The 19190-nt window shown below is 38.3% G+C and overlaps 1 protein-coding gene across 7 annotated transcripts in view; it reads left to right on the forward strand.

The window, feature by feature from the left end:
- The window catches only part of LOC124171009 (lysine-specific demethylase 5A), a 131377-nt gene that overhangs the window by 6462 nt on the left and 105725 nt on the right, over nucleotides 1-19190 (forward strand). For all 7 annotated transcript variants that reach the window (XM_046550134.1, XM_046550136.1, XM_046550135.1 and 4 more), the window contains exons 2-11: nucleotides 3184-3261; nucleotides 7605-7743; nucleotides 7841-7995; nucleotides 8111-8419; nucleotides 8516-8662; nucleotides 8838-8964; nucleotides 9036-9187; nucleotides 15117-15272; nucleotides 15361-15542; nucleotides 15854-16008. In XM_046550134.1, the coding sequence (XP_046406090.1) occupies nucleotides 3184-3261; nucleotides 7605-7743; nucleotides 7841-7995; nucleotides 8111-8419; nucleotides 8516-8662; nucleotides 8838-8964; nucleotides 9036-9187; nucleotides 15117-15272; nucleotides 15361-15542; nucleotides 15854-16008 (1600 nt within the window). The remainder of the gene's footprint in view (nucleotides 1-3183; nucleotides 3262-7604; nucleotides 7744-7840; nucleotides 7996-8110; nucleotides 8420-8515; nucleotides 8663-8837; nucleotides 8965-9035; nucleotides 9188-15116; nucleotides 15273-15360; nucleotides 15543-15853; nucleotides 16009-19190) is intronic.

Genomic DNA, 19190 nt, shown 5'->3' on the forward strand with positions numbered 1-19190 from the left:
CTCCTACTCATGGATGATCATCCTTACTGCAAAAATCCATTGTCACGTGGATATATTGTCAATGGTATTTTTTCAAAGGAACATTTTGTACCATACTCCAATTTTTTGTATTTTGGAATGAATTATTTGTTTCTTTAAGCACATAAGCATTTTTTAAACCAACAAAATTTTACAGTTACTATTAAAGGACCTCTGGAGTCATAGCACCTTCTGTTTACAAACTTTGTTACTATCAACACCAGGAATCTGTTTAAAATTCTACAAAGCTTAAAAAAATGCTAGTTATTCTTATAAAAGTATAAATTATTATTGAAAATCAAAAGGAATATTTAGAGTAAAAAACACTGATAATGCAATAAGTTGACCATGGACTTGCGCTAAGGTAGTGTTGGAGGGTGTAGTCCTGTGGCTGTGGCAATGGCTTGTCAACCCATCGAGTTGGGTCTCAAATTGAAGGGACGAGAATACCTGGGCAACTCCTCCCCAAAAAAGAGCTCAGTACTGAGAGGTTCAAATACTTTAATGCTACTCGTAGTTCGGAAAACATCTTCCCTTCCTATGTGCCAGCAGGAAAGGGTTAAGTACTAGTCTTTTGAACTTGTACCTGCTTCTGAAACAGAATTTATCGTAACTGAGGATACAGTTGTGAATTAATACATTTAGTTTTTAATTATATATATTATATGTATATGTACTACTTCATTCTTTCACACAATGCCTTAAGTGCAAACATACAAACAAATTCACAGGTAAGGAAAGAAAAGGATAGGAACATGTAATAGAAAAAGGACGAAGACAACAGTGCTGTGGTAGATGGAAAAGGCCAAAAATCAGAGGGTAAAAATGTGGCCTGACTGGAAAACATATTCAGTAGAATCTCGGTTGTACGACCCTCTGTTACACGATGACCTCACTTATATCATCTGTTGTCACGTAATCATTAGAGTCAAGTTTGAAACGTGAAGATGAGGCAGTTCCTTTCGACTCGGGGATGGCTTAGCACCATTATGTCGAAGTACAAAAAGTGTCCGGTGTTATTATCAGAAATGGGAAAGTAAAATATTCCATGAAGATAAATCACATGGCTTGTGAGTTGAAGGTCCCGGCGCTGAATTCACGGAAGAATGCCAACAGAGCTATACCCGGTAGATTCAATGTACCACTGATAAAATTTCTTAGGAAAATTCTTATTTAGTGCTTAAACAGTTTAAAGGGATTTTCCAGACTCTTAACCCGTCAGCACCCAAAGTTTTTTTTAAATTACACATAATTCATTTCTATCAAATATGATATGTATGAGCTCAACACAGTGAACACAATTCAAACTGACTGAATAATAGAGGAAACCTTCCACTAAGTATGTGCACTGAATTAAACGATAAAATTCACATATTATATGCATTGCAAAAGTATTGGCTCGGCACAATGGGCGTTGGCGGGTTTATCTATTTTTGTTCATTCATCACTGATGGCAGTTGTGATGTTATTTAAATTGCTCACTTAAAAAAGTGATCTTAACATCGGAAAAATCTTAATTACGGAATATCCCAGGTGCCCTGTGCTCTGTGTTATCTATGGTATGGTATTTGGAGGGAGGTGGACAGCTGGGGTCATTTTCGCCATGAGGTAAGGGTGGGAATATGGAAACCCTGTGTTGGAATTAGCCAGGTTGTAACGATAGGCATAACCAGGACTTAACGTACCATCTGCCGGACAGTGTGTTGCACTGGAAGTTACCTCCACACTATTCTCAAGCAGGGATATGGCCATCTCAGAAAAGTTTCTGCCACTGCCAGTACTTGAACCCAGGTCCACAGGGTGTGAAGTCTTCGTGATGCATTAGTGAAATTTTCCTCCCTAATGATGGGGTTCATTTGGATGACTTTCCTCAGGTATCTCATTTCTTCAATCTCCAACCTTAGTTTGTTTATATGGAGTAAAATGAATTTCCTGAAAACTGCTGTTTATGAGCCAACTTTTTTCAAAAATTGGCTTCTCTCTGAACATTTAGTATCACTATTTCGAAATTTCTCCAGTATGAAACCCTGCAGCTTAGTGCCAGAAATGCTAGCAATTCGACCTAGACATTCAACCGAGGGTAATGTTGTTCAGGAATGCGAAGTTATGTTTCTCTTAAAGTAACACATCATCTGTGGTGATGCTTTTGAGTAAATACGATTATTAGGCTGCATTTTCTTGCCTCCAAATGAGTTTTTGCATCCTAACAATGCAAAGTAAGATTCAGCAACAAAGCAGACCATATTAAATGGATTACATATATGCTTCTTTACCAACAAGCCATGCTTATGAAACTTTTTTTGTTTCTCTGCTGAAAGTGTCATAAGTGAGGTTCTACTGTACACCTGTGAACTTTTACTCATGAGAAGCAGAAGTAAAGGTTTTTTTATTTTGTTTTGGAGAGGTAACAAGTACCCAGATAGTGTTACTTTAGCAGTACACATTTATGCATGGAATATATTCACCCTCGAATTACTATTAACTTATTTCTATACCTGAATCATTTGAAGAGTAACAGCCATTTGTGAAAAATATTTGTGTTTGACTCATCTTTACTTAATAATAGTTGTTTACTGTACCATAGCCTTCAGTATTATGGCCCTAGAAAAGCCTCCTCAGTCAATTATCTTCAGTTATCTGTCTCCAATGCATTAAATCGCCACTTCCTAATACCCCCATATGCTTAAGTTTGTCTTTCCATGTTGCCCAGTGACCTTTGGTTTGGGTGCCTCAGGAGCCTTCAACCCTCTGGCTAAACATCTTACATGTTCCCTTATTTTGTGCATTCTTTCCAGATTTCCAGTACCTTAGCCTGGAACACTTAAATCCATGCATCAAACTAGGTCTATTTTATAGTGTTTATAGCTGGCCATAAGTGTGGATATAGCAAACCCTAGTTCATTGACTTTTCATGGGGTATACTGCTTTTAGAAGTAATGGGGCTGTTTATCTCAGCTTTAAATGGCCAAAGTTTTATGGGTGTGTAGAACCTTGAGTTGAAGCAGTGTTCTCTCCCTTTTCCTTGGTTCTTTGACACAGTAAAAATGACTTTATAGGTTAAGCTGCAGTGTCAAAGGTTATATACAGTAATGTTATGTAATCTTTGCTTAACACAGGGAGGAGATTCATGTCTTGACTCATTGTTGATTTATTTTTATATTGCAGGACTGGCAGCCTCCATTTGCAGTGAATGCTGACAAGTTGACATTTAGCCCTAGAATTCAAAAGCTGAATGAGCTGGAGGTAAAATAATAGGTTTAATATGGTGCATGTCTTCTTTCTGTGCTTGATGAGGATATAGTGGGTGGTGAGGGAGGTCAGGGTGTCTGTACCCCCTTGCTCTTTTCAGCTGGCTCATAGTAGATCTGAGTGATTGTGAAGCTGAGTAAGTGTCAAGTATGGGGTTGAAAAAGCAAGCTTTTTGGCATCATATAATTTAAAATATGTTGAGTATGTGCATGTTTTTGGGAAGTGATCTTAAAAAAATTTAAACCTCAATCAAGGCTAAATTCCGAGTCTGAGAATAGAGAGGTACTTTTTAAGTGAGATATTAATTATTAAAATTTTCAAAATTAATTATGCCCTGAAACACCAGTCGGCCATATTTTCAGGGCGTGACGTCATTTTGTTTTGTGTTCTCAGGCATACCTTGTTCTTTAAGGTGAGCCCCTCTAAAGCATATACTGAGTTTGGAAAGAAGCCATGAAATGGCTTATGAACTAGATTAAAAGTGTGTACATGCCATCATCTACATCTTTTAATTCATTTATTTCTCGGTTACGCTGACGACAAGACTCTATCAACTTTTCTACCTTGAACAACCTAATCGTATTTCTCACTCCTCGGTTCTCGCTTTTGCGTTCGTTTGCAGATTTATATTGACATTAAAATTCATAGATGCACTTAAACAGTGATGATACTTGAAAATAGTACGACTTAATTTGTGAAAACTAAGTCACTAATTAGTAACTAGCTAACTTTGTTACAGTACCCGTACTACTAACTAAAAAACGGAAAATTCATTTTTGATAAAAAGTGATAGTTTGGGTATTCAAAATGTTTGTAATTTAATTCCAAACACAGTGATGCTAATATTTTCCAAATCTGATGTGAAATAAGCTCATTATTACGTATCACAAGTTGGGAACTTTTGGAAATTCACCGTGCGCAGGGATTCCTCGCTTAGTGGATAGTCATAACACCCTTGTAGCTTGAAAACCTATAAACTTATGCTGTGAAGAAATGTAAAATGAATTTATTTTTAAATTGTGCTAACCATTACTTTGAGAAGCATATTGAAACCGAATGAATGAAAAGTAATGGTCTGATCTAAAATTCAAACATTTAATTTCCAGCCCGAGAGATTTCTATCATACATGCGGACCAAGTTTTCAATAACATTATTTTAAGACATACCTCACAAATGCTATTCATAAACCTCAACCAAGCAAATGTATATCTGACTGACATCTCTGTTAGCGAAATGAAAATAACTTGTAGAAACATTGACATAATCAGAACTCTGCTTCTGAGTACATTAATTCTACGAAAGAGCAAATACGTCGATAAAAAGTGCGTTTTGTTAAAGAAATGAAGATCAGATTACTGCTTAGACTGGAACAAAATGTCACTCCAGTTATTTGTGCTTACGTTTCAAATCTTAAATAGCCCAGAAGAAGAAGAACCCAGCTCAGTAGCAGCAATTAAATAATCAACTATGGATATTCATCCAGTCAACACGGGCCATAACTGAATATGAAAAATTATTTTTCGTGAGTCAGAAGGTTAAATAATGATGGAAGAGAAAATAGTTAAATGGATAAATTAAATTATGATCGGTATTTGAAATAATAATACAAATATCAACAGTTATCTACGCACCGGCACTTTTACTTCCGTAAACCTTTGAATCGTGCTTACAAACTTTTGGCCAATTACCTACTGTAAACAATCTTACTAAATTCACTTAGACCTAATTTCCAACGAGGTTTCCCGTCGATTGCTCTTTATTATGAATGAGGCAAAGCAATGAAAAAGCTCCCGTGCAACATTAAAACTTCGTGCCGAGGCATGTAGGTATAGTCCAACATAATCAGCACGGTCAATCATTGAAGCATCCACCTTCAGGATATTATTTGAAGAAACCTTCAAGAAATCTGATTCCATGATATGCACTTAAACGTATTTCCCTTCACACAGATCAGATACACCAACGTTTTCCAATGCACACGTAGTTCATTTTATCATAAACACGATCATAACACGATAAACATCTTGCACGCTGATGAGATAGAACAGAATGACGTCACATACCGAGGAGCCAATAGATGAGCATTTTCGTCTGCTCAATATCATTGCGAAAACTGTGCTTATTAAATATTAATTATTACGCAAACTAAGCTAGAATTAATGCTGTCAATCGAAAGTAATGATATTTACGATACATGTTATTGAATAAACTGCATTTCAATCGTATTCCTCCCGGGTGCACATACTCTATTGATGGTAAATTTTAAAATACAGTGGAAGCTCTGTTTAACAAGTGCTCATTAAGTAATCAATTGCTGTATCAGGTGCTCATTATATCCAAAGGTGAAGGCTGAAGTCCCTCAATTCCCATATTCACTGATAACTTCAGGCTTTACTTTGTGAAACCTCTCCATATTGGAAATAAAGAAATAAAACTTTTTAAGGTTCACTATTATTTTAATATGGGCACGACCCGGGTTTCGTAACCTGGCTACATCTTCAGGTGACTGATCTTACCTGCATCTTATTTTATAGATACATATGACAGTGAGGATATCTATCGGAAGGGAAAGGAGTGGTTGAGAGGGTGGGGGTTAAGCACGGAATGGAAGGGGGGAAGGGGCAGCCTTAATATGGGATGATGATTTTTCCTGTGAAGATAGGTATCTGACCAGCGAGGGGAGGGTGGGGTTAATGTGGGTGAGGAGACAAGAGCCAAGGAAGGTAGCGGTGTTGGGGAAGAAAGAAAGGATTAGCGGGGTACATTGAGTTATCCAAATCACAATAGGCTGTGGTAGGTCATTGAGTCCGGCTGTGGATGGTTCAGGGAAATCATTAACCCATACCCGCACCATCCACAGCCGGACTCAATGACCTTTCTTTGTGAATTAGATGTGGTGATTTAGAAATCTTTTTCAGGGTTCCCACTCAACCTTAAAACTGTGGATAAGCCATGAATTTCGTATACCATGAAAAAGCCGTGAATTTCTTTCTAAAGCCTAAAAATTCTCTCCATCTTTATTTTACCATCGTAGAACTACGATAGATAGATTGAAAGAAAAATGGATATTTCGGTCATATTTCAAGGTCAGTCACGCGCAGACATGGCCACGGATTTATCTGGACACGTATATTTGAAGCTCAATTATTGGTCCGTGTGCCATGATGACACATTGACCTTAAGGCTGTATCAAAGCCGGAAGACTGGTAACTGGTAGTCATTAACACTTACGAAAATTCAGACACTTCTTAACTTCCCTGGCACCCTGGTCCCTCCATATTCCCACTCACAACCTTTAGCCGGAGCTGAATGGGGTGGTTTCCTTTTATTTTTTTATTGCCAAAATCGAAAGATTATTACTCCTGGGGTACACATTCCGTTTTAGGCTTTTAAATGATGATATCTCTTTTTTGCGATTAAATGAAAAGTGAAAAATTTCAAGCACACGAAAATGCGATGGCTAAGAATGAATGCTGGGAAAAGCTCATGTGACGTCATTCTGGTTCCCGCTGTCGCCGAGTGGGGTGACCTTGGGGCGAGGATTTGTGCGCCGCTGCGATGCAGGCTGCTAGCAGGTAGCGCTTGGCTTAAAAAAGGATTATTAATTCCTTATCAAAAGAAGGAAACTTTCCGACTATAGGCAATTTTAATCGGTGATTATTAAGAGATGTTTCCCTGCCTCATACATGCATTGGTAATCTCATGCGACGTAAAACTCCTATCTACTCTTACAGAAACTAGGTCCCTGTGATGTCACGTGGAGTGGCATCGCATGGGCGCCAATCTGGCCTTTTCAAATGCCGTCAAAATTGACCATTACCATTCGTTTAAACTGGGATTTCTAAAAACAAACAATTTGTATTTTATGAATACAGTAATGGTGGGTTACGAATCGCAATCAATGCCTTTTGTTTTCTTTGATGAAGGAAACTACCCTATTTTGCAACTGATATGTGATGTCAGGAGAGATAGCACTTTCATTGCTGCATTTGCATTCATGGTGTCTGTTGAGTTTGTTAAATTTGTAGTTAACGTACGGCCGATGATTGCTACGTGATCAATATTTCTATCTAAAATGGTTTATCTACAAACTGTGCATTTGAAGACATATAGACTGTGAAAACCTGGAAAAAACCGTGAATTTTATTGTTTAGATTGAGTGGGAACCCTGCTTTTTTATGGAGTTAATTTTGAGGAATCCAGTCTATGTAGTAAATTAACTACATAGTTTTTTCACCATGCTGTTACCAGGTTTTCCCCACTGTATACAGTTCTTTCGTTTTGGGTTCATTGGTTTGTCAACATGGAATAATTTTTCTTTCCTCCATTTTTACAGGCCACTACCAGGATAAAACTCATCTTTTTTGATAAAATTGTCAAATTTTGGTACCTGCAAGGAACTGCAATTAAGTTGCCCACTATTGAGAGCAAAATCTTAGATCTCTTTACCTTGCATAAGATTGTGACTCGAGAAGGTATGTGATGATCAATTTCTATTTTGGGAGTATTGGAATGCCATGATTTGTTGCTCTGTATCAGTTTTTTGAAAAATCTTTTGATACATCTTTATAGGAGGCTTTGCAGCAGTAACATCCAAGGATAAATGGGTCATGGTGGCTAAGGAGCTAGAAATAATGGATGCAGAAGGAAAGGCTCCTCTTATAAAAATGCACTACGAAAAGCTTTTGTACCCATATGATATATTTGAGAATAATAAGCGATCATCAGTAAGTAGATGGGAATAGCCTCAAGTACTAAGTGAATTGCAGTGAGAGAAAGTTTTTAGCACTTCATTTCTTGTACTTAATTTGAAATGGTAACATCTTCTATTGTTCTTTGCAGGATGAAAGTCAAGAAAATGGCAATATAAAACAGGAACCCCCTGATGATGACCAAGAGGGAGGAGATAGTGATTACTTAAATGCTGGTGGCAGCAATGACACCAACAATGCCGAAATTAATATTCGAATAAAACAGGAGGTATTAGATGCTGACCAAGAGTCAGCATTTATTCTGTCAGATCCTGAGTACAGTGCTGAAAAATGTAGGGGAAAGAAAAGTGGGGAAGATAGAGATTACCGACCAATGGGAACAAGAAAGCAGAACATGCCATCCCGGATTCAACCAACAAGAAGCTCTAAACGTTTATCGGTGAGAATTTTTCCCATCCAATCAAATCTGTATTTCTGGTACTTCCTTATTATTTTTTTGTGTATGTATTGGCATTGAATTTAAAAAAAATTGTAGGATCCAGTTGTGAAATCTCCTGTGAAAAGCAAAGAACTTAAAAGACTGGAATTTTTTGGACCGGGACCAAAAATGGCTGGTTTTGCCAAGTCAAAAACTGAGACCAAAGGGAAAACCAGAGGGAAGAAAGTAAAATATGTTGACCCAGTAAGTTTTATATTTTGTTTGAATTTCTTATGTTTCTGGTTGACTGAATCAATTTCATTTTATCTAACATTGAGAAATTTGTTAATGCTATATAGTAATTAGTGATTAACCTGAGGTGTATGATATCAGTCATGATAGGCATATTTCTTATGTTCAACTTGATCTCTCTTAATAGCTTGCAAAGTATGTTTGTGTCAACTGCAATCGTGGCGACAAAGAAGCATTCCTTCTCCTATGTGATGGTTGTGATGATAGTTACCATACTTTCTGCCTTATTCCATCCCTCAATGCAGTTCCAAAAGGTAACTTAGCAAGGCAGCATTATTTGTATTTTCCCACTGTGTATGACCTAATCATGATGTACAATTTGCAGGTGACTGGAGGTGTCCAAAATGCGTTGCTGTAGTTGTTGATAAACCAACTGAGCCCTATGGTTTTGCTCAGTCAAAAAGAGTTTTTACATTGCAAGAGTTTGGAGCAATGGCAGATGATTTTAAGAGCAATTACTTTCATAAACCCGTACATGTAAGTAGTTCTGCACATTCTATTTGTTCATTACTAGGATGAGTTAGTTCTTATCTGTTGTCAGTACAGATTTTAGTTCAGTTCCTAGAATTGGTTCTCTGTTTGAATCCTCTGTTCCAATATGTAATGTTAAATGTGCTTCAGAAACGTTTTCATACTTAGTGTGGTGCAATTTTTTTTGCACCAATTCTTTTTGCCTTTGGTTCTAATTCCAGTTCTAAGCTCAAGGACTAGGGTAACTGAGAAGCAAATTTATCCATTTCTGGGATGAATTCTTCTTGTGCATTACACGGAGTCAGGTGGTCTTTTGCTGCTTACATATAGCCATCTGACCCGCTGTAAACGCCGTTTTACATGGTGAATGATCATTCTAATTAAATTCATTCGCTGTGACCGCTTTACACGGTGATTTCTGTGCAGAAACTATGCGCACTGGTGCAACTATCAATAATGCATGTCGATTCTAACAATATTTGCGACTGTTTGTGATCACATGATTTGTTTTGGAAGTTGCAGACAACAGAAGGCTTCATTTACATGTGCGCTTGAATATAATTTTTTATTGCCTTGATTTTCAGTGGTGCATAATGTACAAAGTAATGAGAGGGATTGAAACGATATGTTATGGATAGTGGAAAACCATGTTAGGAAATCGCTGCTGTCATGCATTTTGTAATCCCGTAACGAAGTATTAAGTTGTTTTCGCTGCAGTGCAGCCATGATTATGCTTAAAGATAGTGCGCCTCAGAATATGATCTGAAGGAAATTTACTCTTCAAATGGTTATCCAAAGTCTTTTCCCTTCCGATGAAGTACATTAGAAAGTAAGTGAAAAAATGATTTTGGAAAGAACTGTATGTTGTGTCTCGCTCAGAAAAATCCTACCTTTTGAAGTCAAGTTCCGTATTGATGCCGCAGCGTCCAGCTCCAATAAAAAAACTCAATAAGCTTAGAGCGAAGGCTGTGCAAGGGTGAAGGCCGGTCGTCAAGGAGTTTTTATGTTTAGGGTCCTGTCGGGTGCACAGCCTTCACAATGCAGTCGAGCCCAGGTCATTCGTTTGCACGAGAAGAGAAGTACCGGGGAGAGAAAAAAAAGAAGGGGCCTGCTCTATTTTCTAAGGAGTGCACTTCAGCGTCCTCATAATTACTACCATGAAGTTGGCTCTATGTTATCTCAATGCTTGCTACTTCTCTATTACTGCAAGGCTACGAATGCTCTCAAGATATCTTATGGGATATCATGCGTAATTACAGTTAAAGGTTTTATAAGTGCATAAATTAGTCACCTCAGAGAATTTACTGTTCTTTAAATATCGATGCAGGGGAAGAAAGTGCACTGTGACCATCATGGGCTAGTTCATTGGGTTTGCCCCTTGACTTTTACGTAGCATTGTGACTTCCTATGTGGGCCAACATGATATAATGGCTCATTTTCGTTGGAATGTGTTCACCGAATAAACGGAGATTTTGTCATTAATTGGGACTCTAACCCCAAAATTTACCGTTCAAGTCAAGAAATATAGTTTAGTAATTGCAAGTTAAAATTTCGATGCAATCTTGAAGAAAAATGATGTTTTTGTCTTTAAAAATCCTGAATGTTTTTTCTGAATTTTTAGAGAATTGATGTTTGTGAATTTACGTTCTCTCAAAGTATATATTAATTATTTGAGCTATCATATGGATTACTGTGCATCCAAAGTTTTTATGTGTGATCTCAAAAGTCTTGAGGTGGTGCCGGTGACAAGATGGATGCCATGCGCTCATATCATTCACAGAATCATTCAAGCAAATTAGAACATGCTCTAAATTTCATTGAATGATCTTTTGGGTTTGCCCGTTGACTTATGGAGGATAGGCTATATTATGATTTCATAGGTTGGCCAATATGATATAACAGCTCGTTTTTAGTTACAGTAGACTCTCGTTGATACGAACAACGTTAGTATGAAGTTCTCGTTCTTACGAAGCAAATTGTTGGTCCGACGAAAAGGCCTATCCAAGCTACAGTAATAGAAACGTTATTACGAAATTTTTGTTTTTACGAAATTACGAACTACAGTCCCGGTCCCAGCGGCTACAAAATGAACTTTATTACAAAGTTTCACGCATAAGTAATGGCATTTAGGTGGATGTTCTCTACACTAAGTGTTAATAATCGTGCCACTAAGTTCTTCTCGTGTACTGTGCCCAAGAGCGCCGATTATGGCTCTTTATTCAATTTACTCACAATATCATAAAATAAGCTTCATTCTTCTGGAGTCATGGTGACCCACTCATAAACGCTCATAAATTGGACGTACAGTTAGTCCTCTTCCTACGCACATTCGATGTACGAATTTTCATAGGTACGAGCATTCAAAAATTTCGAATTTGGCACCCTCCCATTTGGCCGTTGCTACACGGTGTGACGCTGGGAAATTCTCACTGCGGGCAAAATCTGAACAAAGTATCATAGAATCTGAAGTGAATTTAGGAACTGTTCAGCATTTTGCCCGTTCTTTGTCACTGCGGGAAGCTATATTTTCGGCTCTGAATGCATCGCACTCCCAGGTAGATCAGTTCGTCACAATCGTGAGTCAGCGCGTAAGTGTGATGCAGTGTTGCATTCTTCAGGATAACCATACTCCTCGATGCCTTGCTCACAGTCCGGCTGGCGAGAGTTGTCCGATGACGGCACAATACGAGGGGTGGATAGCCCTACGCCAGCATGATATATAGCCAATCGCTATCCCTCAAACGCACCTTACACTTTCGCCTAGTCATACAACGTTGTCAAGTGCATAAGGAGCAACGAAATAAGCCTGATCCACCAAAACAAGTGATTTTTCCCCTGGGTCCTTCACGCCTTCCATCCCTTCCGGCTCCTTTCTTCACGGAGCCCATTGTAGGCGTTTCCCTTTCTTACCTGGCTGCCTTGCCCCCTACCCTGACCTAGACCATTCTGCCTGTCATCGGACAACTCTTGGCTGCCAGACAGTGGGTTTGTCAACTTAGGGAAAAGGTCTTGGAACGCATCTAGTTCGTATATCGGACTTACTGTATTCGGGAAGATATCAACACTCGATTGCGTCATGCCGCATTCTTCTGTTGAGAAACTGAAACTAATTTTCCTGTTTACATATAAAGTAGAACCACGGTTATACGACCCTTAGTTATATGATGACCTCACTTATACGCCGATTTTTTTTGGTCCGGTGAATAACCCCATATGAACCCATGTATTTCCAACCTCAGTTATGATACTCTTCACTTATGCGACAACCTCAGCTACGAAACGCATTTTTCCAGTCCAATGAGATAAAATACAGTGCACCCTCGATAAAACGACACCCCACGGTGCACCAATAAATACTCGCTATAGCGAATTGTCGCTTTACCGGAGGTGGTGAAAATAATAGCCAATATACTACATATTACTCCTTTATTTTCTCGCTTAGACGTGTTTGGTGTTTTTTTGGCCATGGTGTGTTCCATCAAATGCTTTCTATTCATGCAACTCATGGACGTGCGGGTATGCTGACGAATGCTTTCTGCCGCCCGGGGAACAAAAGAAGATCAAGCATTCGCGAAAGCTAATGCCACAATATTTTCACCAAAATTAACTACTTATTTATCGAACGACAGTTTACCACATAAATTTGAGACTGAGCACTCCATTGACTTCATTTCTAACAGATCGCTAGCAATCACAGAGATTAAGGAGTCTTGGTGTAAGTTTTTCCGGCGGTGAAACCCTCGCTATGGCGGGAGCCAACACCAGAAGGGCCTCGTAAAAACGAAATTTTTAACATGCTTTTTATAGGATCAATTGACGGTACATCGGCTATCTCTCGTAATAGCGGGGTTCTCGCTATAGCCCGTACTCGCTTTAACGAGGTTCCACTGTACCTCACTTATACGACTTTTCAGATAACTGCTCTACGAGAAGATTGCGGTACGTACGTGCGCCGATTTTAGTCACAGGAGCGGGGGTTTATAGTATGTGCTCATTACATAGATGTGTCAATAAAGAATAATAAGTTTTAATAATGAGCGATGCTGTTTATTAGATATTAATTTTAACTGCAGTAGATGATCATTACTCCAGAATATCTATCTCTAACGGAAGATTGTCTAGAATTTTCCAAGGTTATGTTTTCTGTCGCCCCAGCGAAATAACACCTAAATGGGCCGTTAAAAATCCTCGCGTACCTAAATTTTGGCTACCTAGGTCATTCAAAAAAGATTATCGTACTTGCAATATGGACGTAAGTCGACGGCAATTCAACACGATGGTAAAAACAGCATGCGTGGCCTCATTCCGCGGGCTAATCCATCATCCGCGGGACGAATGAATTGAGCTGGGGGAAAGTTGCTTACCCGGCGCGCTGATCAAAACTGACCCAACATGTATCTGTTGGTTTAAATGAAATACAAGCGTGCTGTGCTCGCTCCCAGTGGGCTTCCCCCGCTCTTTTCAATGCAGGTCCACTGAGGGATAGGCGCGTTTCTAATTTTAAAATGTAGAAAAAAGGTAGGGTCTTATGTACAAATTTAATTGGAATGGTCATGTACAAATTGAGGTCAGAGGACCTCTTTAAACACAGCATTGGAAGTAATTACACTATCCTCTGTTAAATGCACATGATGACTCATACTTACGTATCAACAAGAGACTTGAATGTGGAATCAGCCTCATTTTGATAAAAGTTATTTAAAGAATGCGAGATATTGTTACAAATGTATCAGTTTGTGTGCCGTTAACGTCAGGAATATTTACCGGTTTTTGTTTTTTTTTGTTTCTTTTTTTTTTGTTTTTTAATTATTTAATAAACAATTTTAGGAAACAATAGCAATATTTAGGAAGTAAGATACGCTGTCGCATGTTCTCTGATAAATTCTGTGCATGAAAACAAGAAGTGGGATGAAGCCGAGGATCAGGTGGGCGTGCCGCTGACGATTAACGCCACATTGCCTCAATCATATTAAAAATTTAATTGCTAGAAAGGAACATTTCAAATAATAAACTCTTTTTGGCCTTCTTGATCCATTTCATAACCTATCACTGCAACGGCGAAATCAGTTGTTTGAGGCATAACACGCACATTTCTGTCGTAAATACGTGTACTTGAAATGGCATTTGATGGATAAGAATTTTTACATCAGACAGAAATGCATAATAGCCGTGAAAATTCCGAGTGGAGTGCAAACATTTTTTAGCAAGGCGGCTTGTTCCTTTAGGATTTTAGAAAGAGAGATAAGTCGAATCAACAATATGACCTAAGTGTTTCGATGAAGTAATAATATTCCTGTAATCAGCTGAAATCTCGTTTGAATCCATTAATGAATGTCATAATTCGCAAAAATCCAGCGGATCCTGGGACATAGGCAACCCGGACAAACATTCCCGCATTGATCGTTTTCCCGCATTCATCGTTTTTTTCATCCATCCCCCTGAAAAACGGCAGATCGAGGTTCCACTGTACTCACCTAAAATAAAGACTCACATATGTAAATTTAAGTTTTTGACTGTTTCTTGGTTTTCTTTGGGAATGGGACAAGTGGGGACTGAAAGGATGACTGGAGGCTGAGGAGGTAAGGATAAGAAAGTGGGAGGGTGAGGGTGGGGAGTGTTGAGAAGAGAGAGAGGAAGGAGGAGAGAGTTATAGAGATTAGTGGGCCCTTTTAAGACCAGGAGGTCGCTTCCAGTCCCCACCTACGCTTTTCCCTACTGTTTGATTTTATTGATTTTTTCAATCTAAGAATACTTGCCTCTTTCCTACCCTCCGCCTAACTGCTAGATTTGAAAACCTTGGAGTATTCATGCATATGTCTACACCAAATTTTCACTGGATCACGTATATTTTTCATTTTTTAAAGAGAATGTGCAAATTGTAATTACAGTGATGCAGGGAGGTAATTTATTTATTGGTTCTCTTGTTGATTTTCAGCATGTGGAGACACACTTAGTGGAAAGTGAATTCTGGAAGTTGGTATCTTCAATTGACCATGACGTCACAGTGCTGTATGGTGCAGATTTACATACAATGGATTTAGGCTCTGGATTTCCAACTGTAAATCATGATGAACTGCTTCCATGTGAAAGGGTAATGAGACAGTGTTGATGAATGTGTTATCAGGTGTGCCTCATGCCAAATTTAATTGTTCATTTTTGTGTAATTTTCTCAATTACAGGAATATGTTCTTTCTGGTTGGAATTTAAACAACATGCCAGTATTACAAAGATCTGTACTTAGCCACATCAATGCAAATATTTCTGGAATGAAGGTTCCTTGGATGTATGTTGGAATGTGTTTTTCAACATTTTGTTGGCACAATGAAGATCACTGGAGTTATTCTATTAATTACTTGCACTGGTAATTTCCTCTTTTAATTATTTGTTGGTACTGCTGTAATGACCCTAGAATAATTGTTCTCATTGTTGGTGACTTTTCAATCTATGTATTTTAATATTACACTCGCGTTTTCTTCATCTTTTAAGTGAATTCAGTGTAAATATGAATTTGCTCATGTATATTTATTAATTTATTTTCTTTTTTAGTTTAGTCAATCAATTTTTTTGTTGTGCATTAATTTACACCTAGCTAAATTCTTATCTACTGGTTTAATATTTATTTTCAATCCATTCATGACATATTGTGTGAAAACTTGTCTTTTTTTAACAAAGGGGTGAAGCCAAAACGTGGTATGGTGTTCCCGGAGATTATGCTGAAGAATTTGAAGCTACAATGAAAGAAGCTGCACCAGAGTTATTTGAATCACAGCCAGACCTCCTGCACCAGCTTGTCACCATCATGAATCCAAATGTTTTTATTTTAAAAGGTGCGTACCTTAACTGTGTGTTTTAGTACAGTTTGTATAAATGTCTTGTTTTAGACTTTAAGTTTTTAATTTTAAATTAATGATATTTTTATTCCCAGCTTTTTTATGATTTTGTTTTGGCAATGGGGTAGTGGTCAGCTGGTGTCAGAATATCAGAACCTTGGATGCGTCAGGAATATTGGCAAAATTTGATAGCCTTGTCTCATTGGAAGGGACTCTAAAATCCTAACTTCTATACTCATTTCATACAGGCTATAGCTAGACATCTTGTATTAGAATTATTTGCCAGATGTGTTCAATTTTCAATGGAAATTGTGTATAAAATACTGTATAAACTCGTGTAAGAGAAGCACCCCTATTTTGAGCAAAGGAGCTAAAGAAAAAAAAATGGTGGCATTTTTCTTTATCCCATCACACGGTGTATGCCTTAACTTTTGGCATACACCGTGTGATATCTGTGAATCCACTTTCAATGCTAAAAATTTAGGTGGCATTTTGCAGCTAAATTTACACAACTTGTACGGCGCTTGTAGATAAATAGGTATTCACTTGTAGTCCTAATCTTATGATGCTTACTAGGGATGGTTGGATCGGATACCTTGGATCCAAATATCCACAGATAATGCCCTTCACCAGATACTTCAGATCCAAATTTGCTGAAGAAATTGAATCTGGATACGAAATTTTAAATCAATGCTTTAATCAATGCAGCGTACCATAACAGGGAGGAGAAAGAGTTCTGATCCTCTCTTCGCATGCCCTGTTGCACTGCGATGCTTGTACTACTAATGAAAAATTTTGTTTAAAAGCTCTCATCTAGGTATTGCAACAGAATTTCAGCCGTGAAAAAATTTAAGGCAAAATACGACAGGCACACAGTGCGAATCTTCCCAAGAAATTGAACAACAGCCAGGGTAATCTCAGTGTCATAGGATAATAACCATGTCTTTTATTTCACAAAACCACCCTCGGCCCTCCATCAGCCCATGCCTTTGACTTTTTTTTCCTTTCTGAGACCACATGGACCATATATCCTTAGCTTAAAAGGAAATTATCAAGTTACTCTGGAATAATGGAAATGTGTTTTATCCCTACCCCATCTCACCAAACTGACCTTTTTCGGTCTACCAGCATTAAGTCTCCCAATTCCTGGAGGCCAAATGCTACGTGAGTCGCCCACTGAGCCCGAAGATGGCGATCACTTTCAGCAATTGTTTGACACGCTTGAAGTTCAAGAAAGAATGAGACTTAACGGGATGCATTTCTGACAGTATTTAAGTTCTTAAGCTCTAATTGAATGACACACATCTATCTTGCTACGACAAAGATACACAGTCGAAACAGTGCAATATCCAAAGAAAAAAAGCATAGTATAAGCGTATTCAAACAGGACTAGACAGACTGGAAACTTCCAGTAATGCAAACTGTGTACCTCACATAGCTCATCCGTCTTCACTTTGAAGGCAACGACATCACATGCAATCAGACGTGTTTGTCCCTTGTTCCCTCACTTACAGCCTCGTTGCTTGAAAGATGGAGGGAGCATGCTCCTTCTTCTCTACCTCTCCTTTCGCACTATTCACTCATATGCATTTCCGATTTCTGGTATGGTATGCGGAGAAGGTGACCGACAGCTGAGGTCATTTGCGCCATGAGAGAAAGGTATTGAAGGAAGGGTGGAGAGAAACCTGGTGTTGGCATTAGCCTGCTCTTAACCAAGGGGACCACGGCGTAATGTCCCATCCAACGGACAGAGTGCTGCGCTTGAAATGTCCTCCACACAACATTCCAGCAGGGATTGGGCAGTCTTTGAAAATTCTCTGCCACCGCAGGGATTTGAACCCGAGCCCATGGGGTGGGAAGCCAACATTCTAGCTACCAAACCAACGTGATCGCCTCCAATTTCTTCTATCCGCCTTTAGTCTAACAATGTATACACTCATTTAAATTTTGTTTTAATCACAGATTTTAACACCTGTATAATTTTCAATTGGAATAATCCTTTTAATGGCATCTGAAGATAATTTTTGAAAAATCATGCCCTTTGTGTATTGGAAATTACTCTGCAAGACAGATGTTGACTATTAACTAGCCATTGTCCTTCAAAACTACGTGTTTCTCTAAGTTTGATATGCGATTACTATTTGCAGTATAAATGATGCAGGATGTCCACTCGTGGCGGAAAATTTTAGCATGCTCGCCAGAGGAAAAAACCTTGAGCCATCTTTTCCATGTTCTCCTCTGAGGTACTGAAGTGACAGAACGATGATTATGAGTTAAAAAGGCAAACAGGAGCATTGTTAAAGTACATCACTAAGGGAGAAACTCCCCTGCCTCATGCTTGTTTTTAGGTGACTGACTAACGCTGAAAACCAAGGCAACTCAGCTGCCCTTCGGACTTTTGTGGAGGGAGGGGGTGACGAGAATTTCGTGTATTAGACGCCCCCTTTTTTTGGCTGCAATTTCTGGGAGAAAAGGTGCATTTCTTACATGAGTTTATCCAGTATGTATAGCATTGCAAGGCTGTCATATTTCTCATCTGCTCATTAATATTATGTTATTACTCTAGGTGGTAGTAATCTGATAGTAAATATGCCCTTGATATGCTTTGATTTATTTGTCATTTTGTAAATTTTTCTATTTATACCCAGCCATCAAGTCAACCATGTGTTTAACAAGTTATGTATTTATTTGAACCATATAGGTATGCCATGGTGGAAAGCCTTCATAATTACATCTCTTGCATTTTTATGGGTCATTGTGACCCATGCAGTATACAGTATTCAAACTCAATTGTTTTTGCTAATTTTTAATTCAAATCTTTTGATTTTTTGTCATACTTCGTTTTTACATACATTATATTTCTATGGAAGAAATTGTAATTGCTAAAGAAAAATATTTTAATTGATGTTATACTGAGGAAGACCACTAAGAGTAATTTTGAGCCATGAACTCTGCCCATGTAGAAGTTGAGATTTATCATAATTTTATTCTCTTGATTCATCTTAAGTAGTGAAGTGAGAAGTAATTTTGTATTACGTGAATCATCTGAAGGTGACCTATTGACCATTTGCTTTTGGTCCAGTTATGTGGACACTTTGGATACCTTACGCTTTGCAATGTGTAATAGCATATACATTAAGACTTCCATGTAATGATTTCTATGGGACCTGGTAATGATG

Source organism: Ischnura elegans, chromosome X (genome assembly GCF_921293095.1).
Source record: "Ischnura elegans chromosome X, ioIscEleg1.1, whole genome shotgun sequence".
Classification (NCBI taxonomy): domain Eukaryota; kingdom Metazoa; phylum Arthropoda; class Insecta; order Odonata; family Coenagrionidae; genus Ischnura; species Ischnura elegans.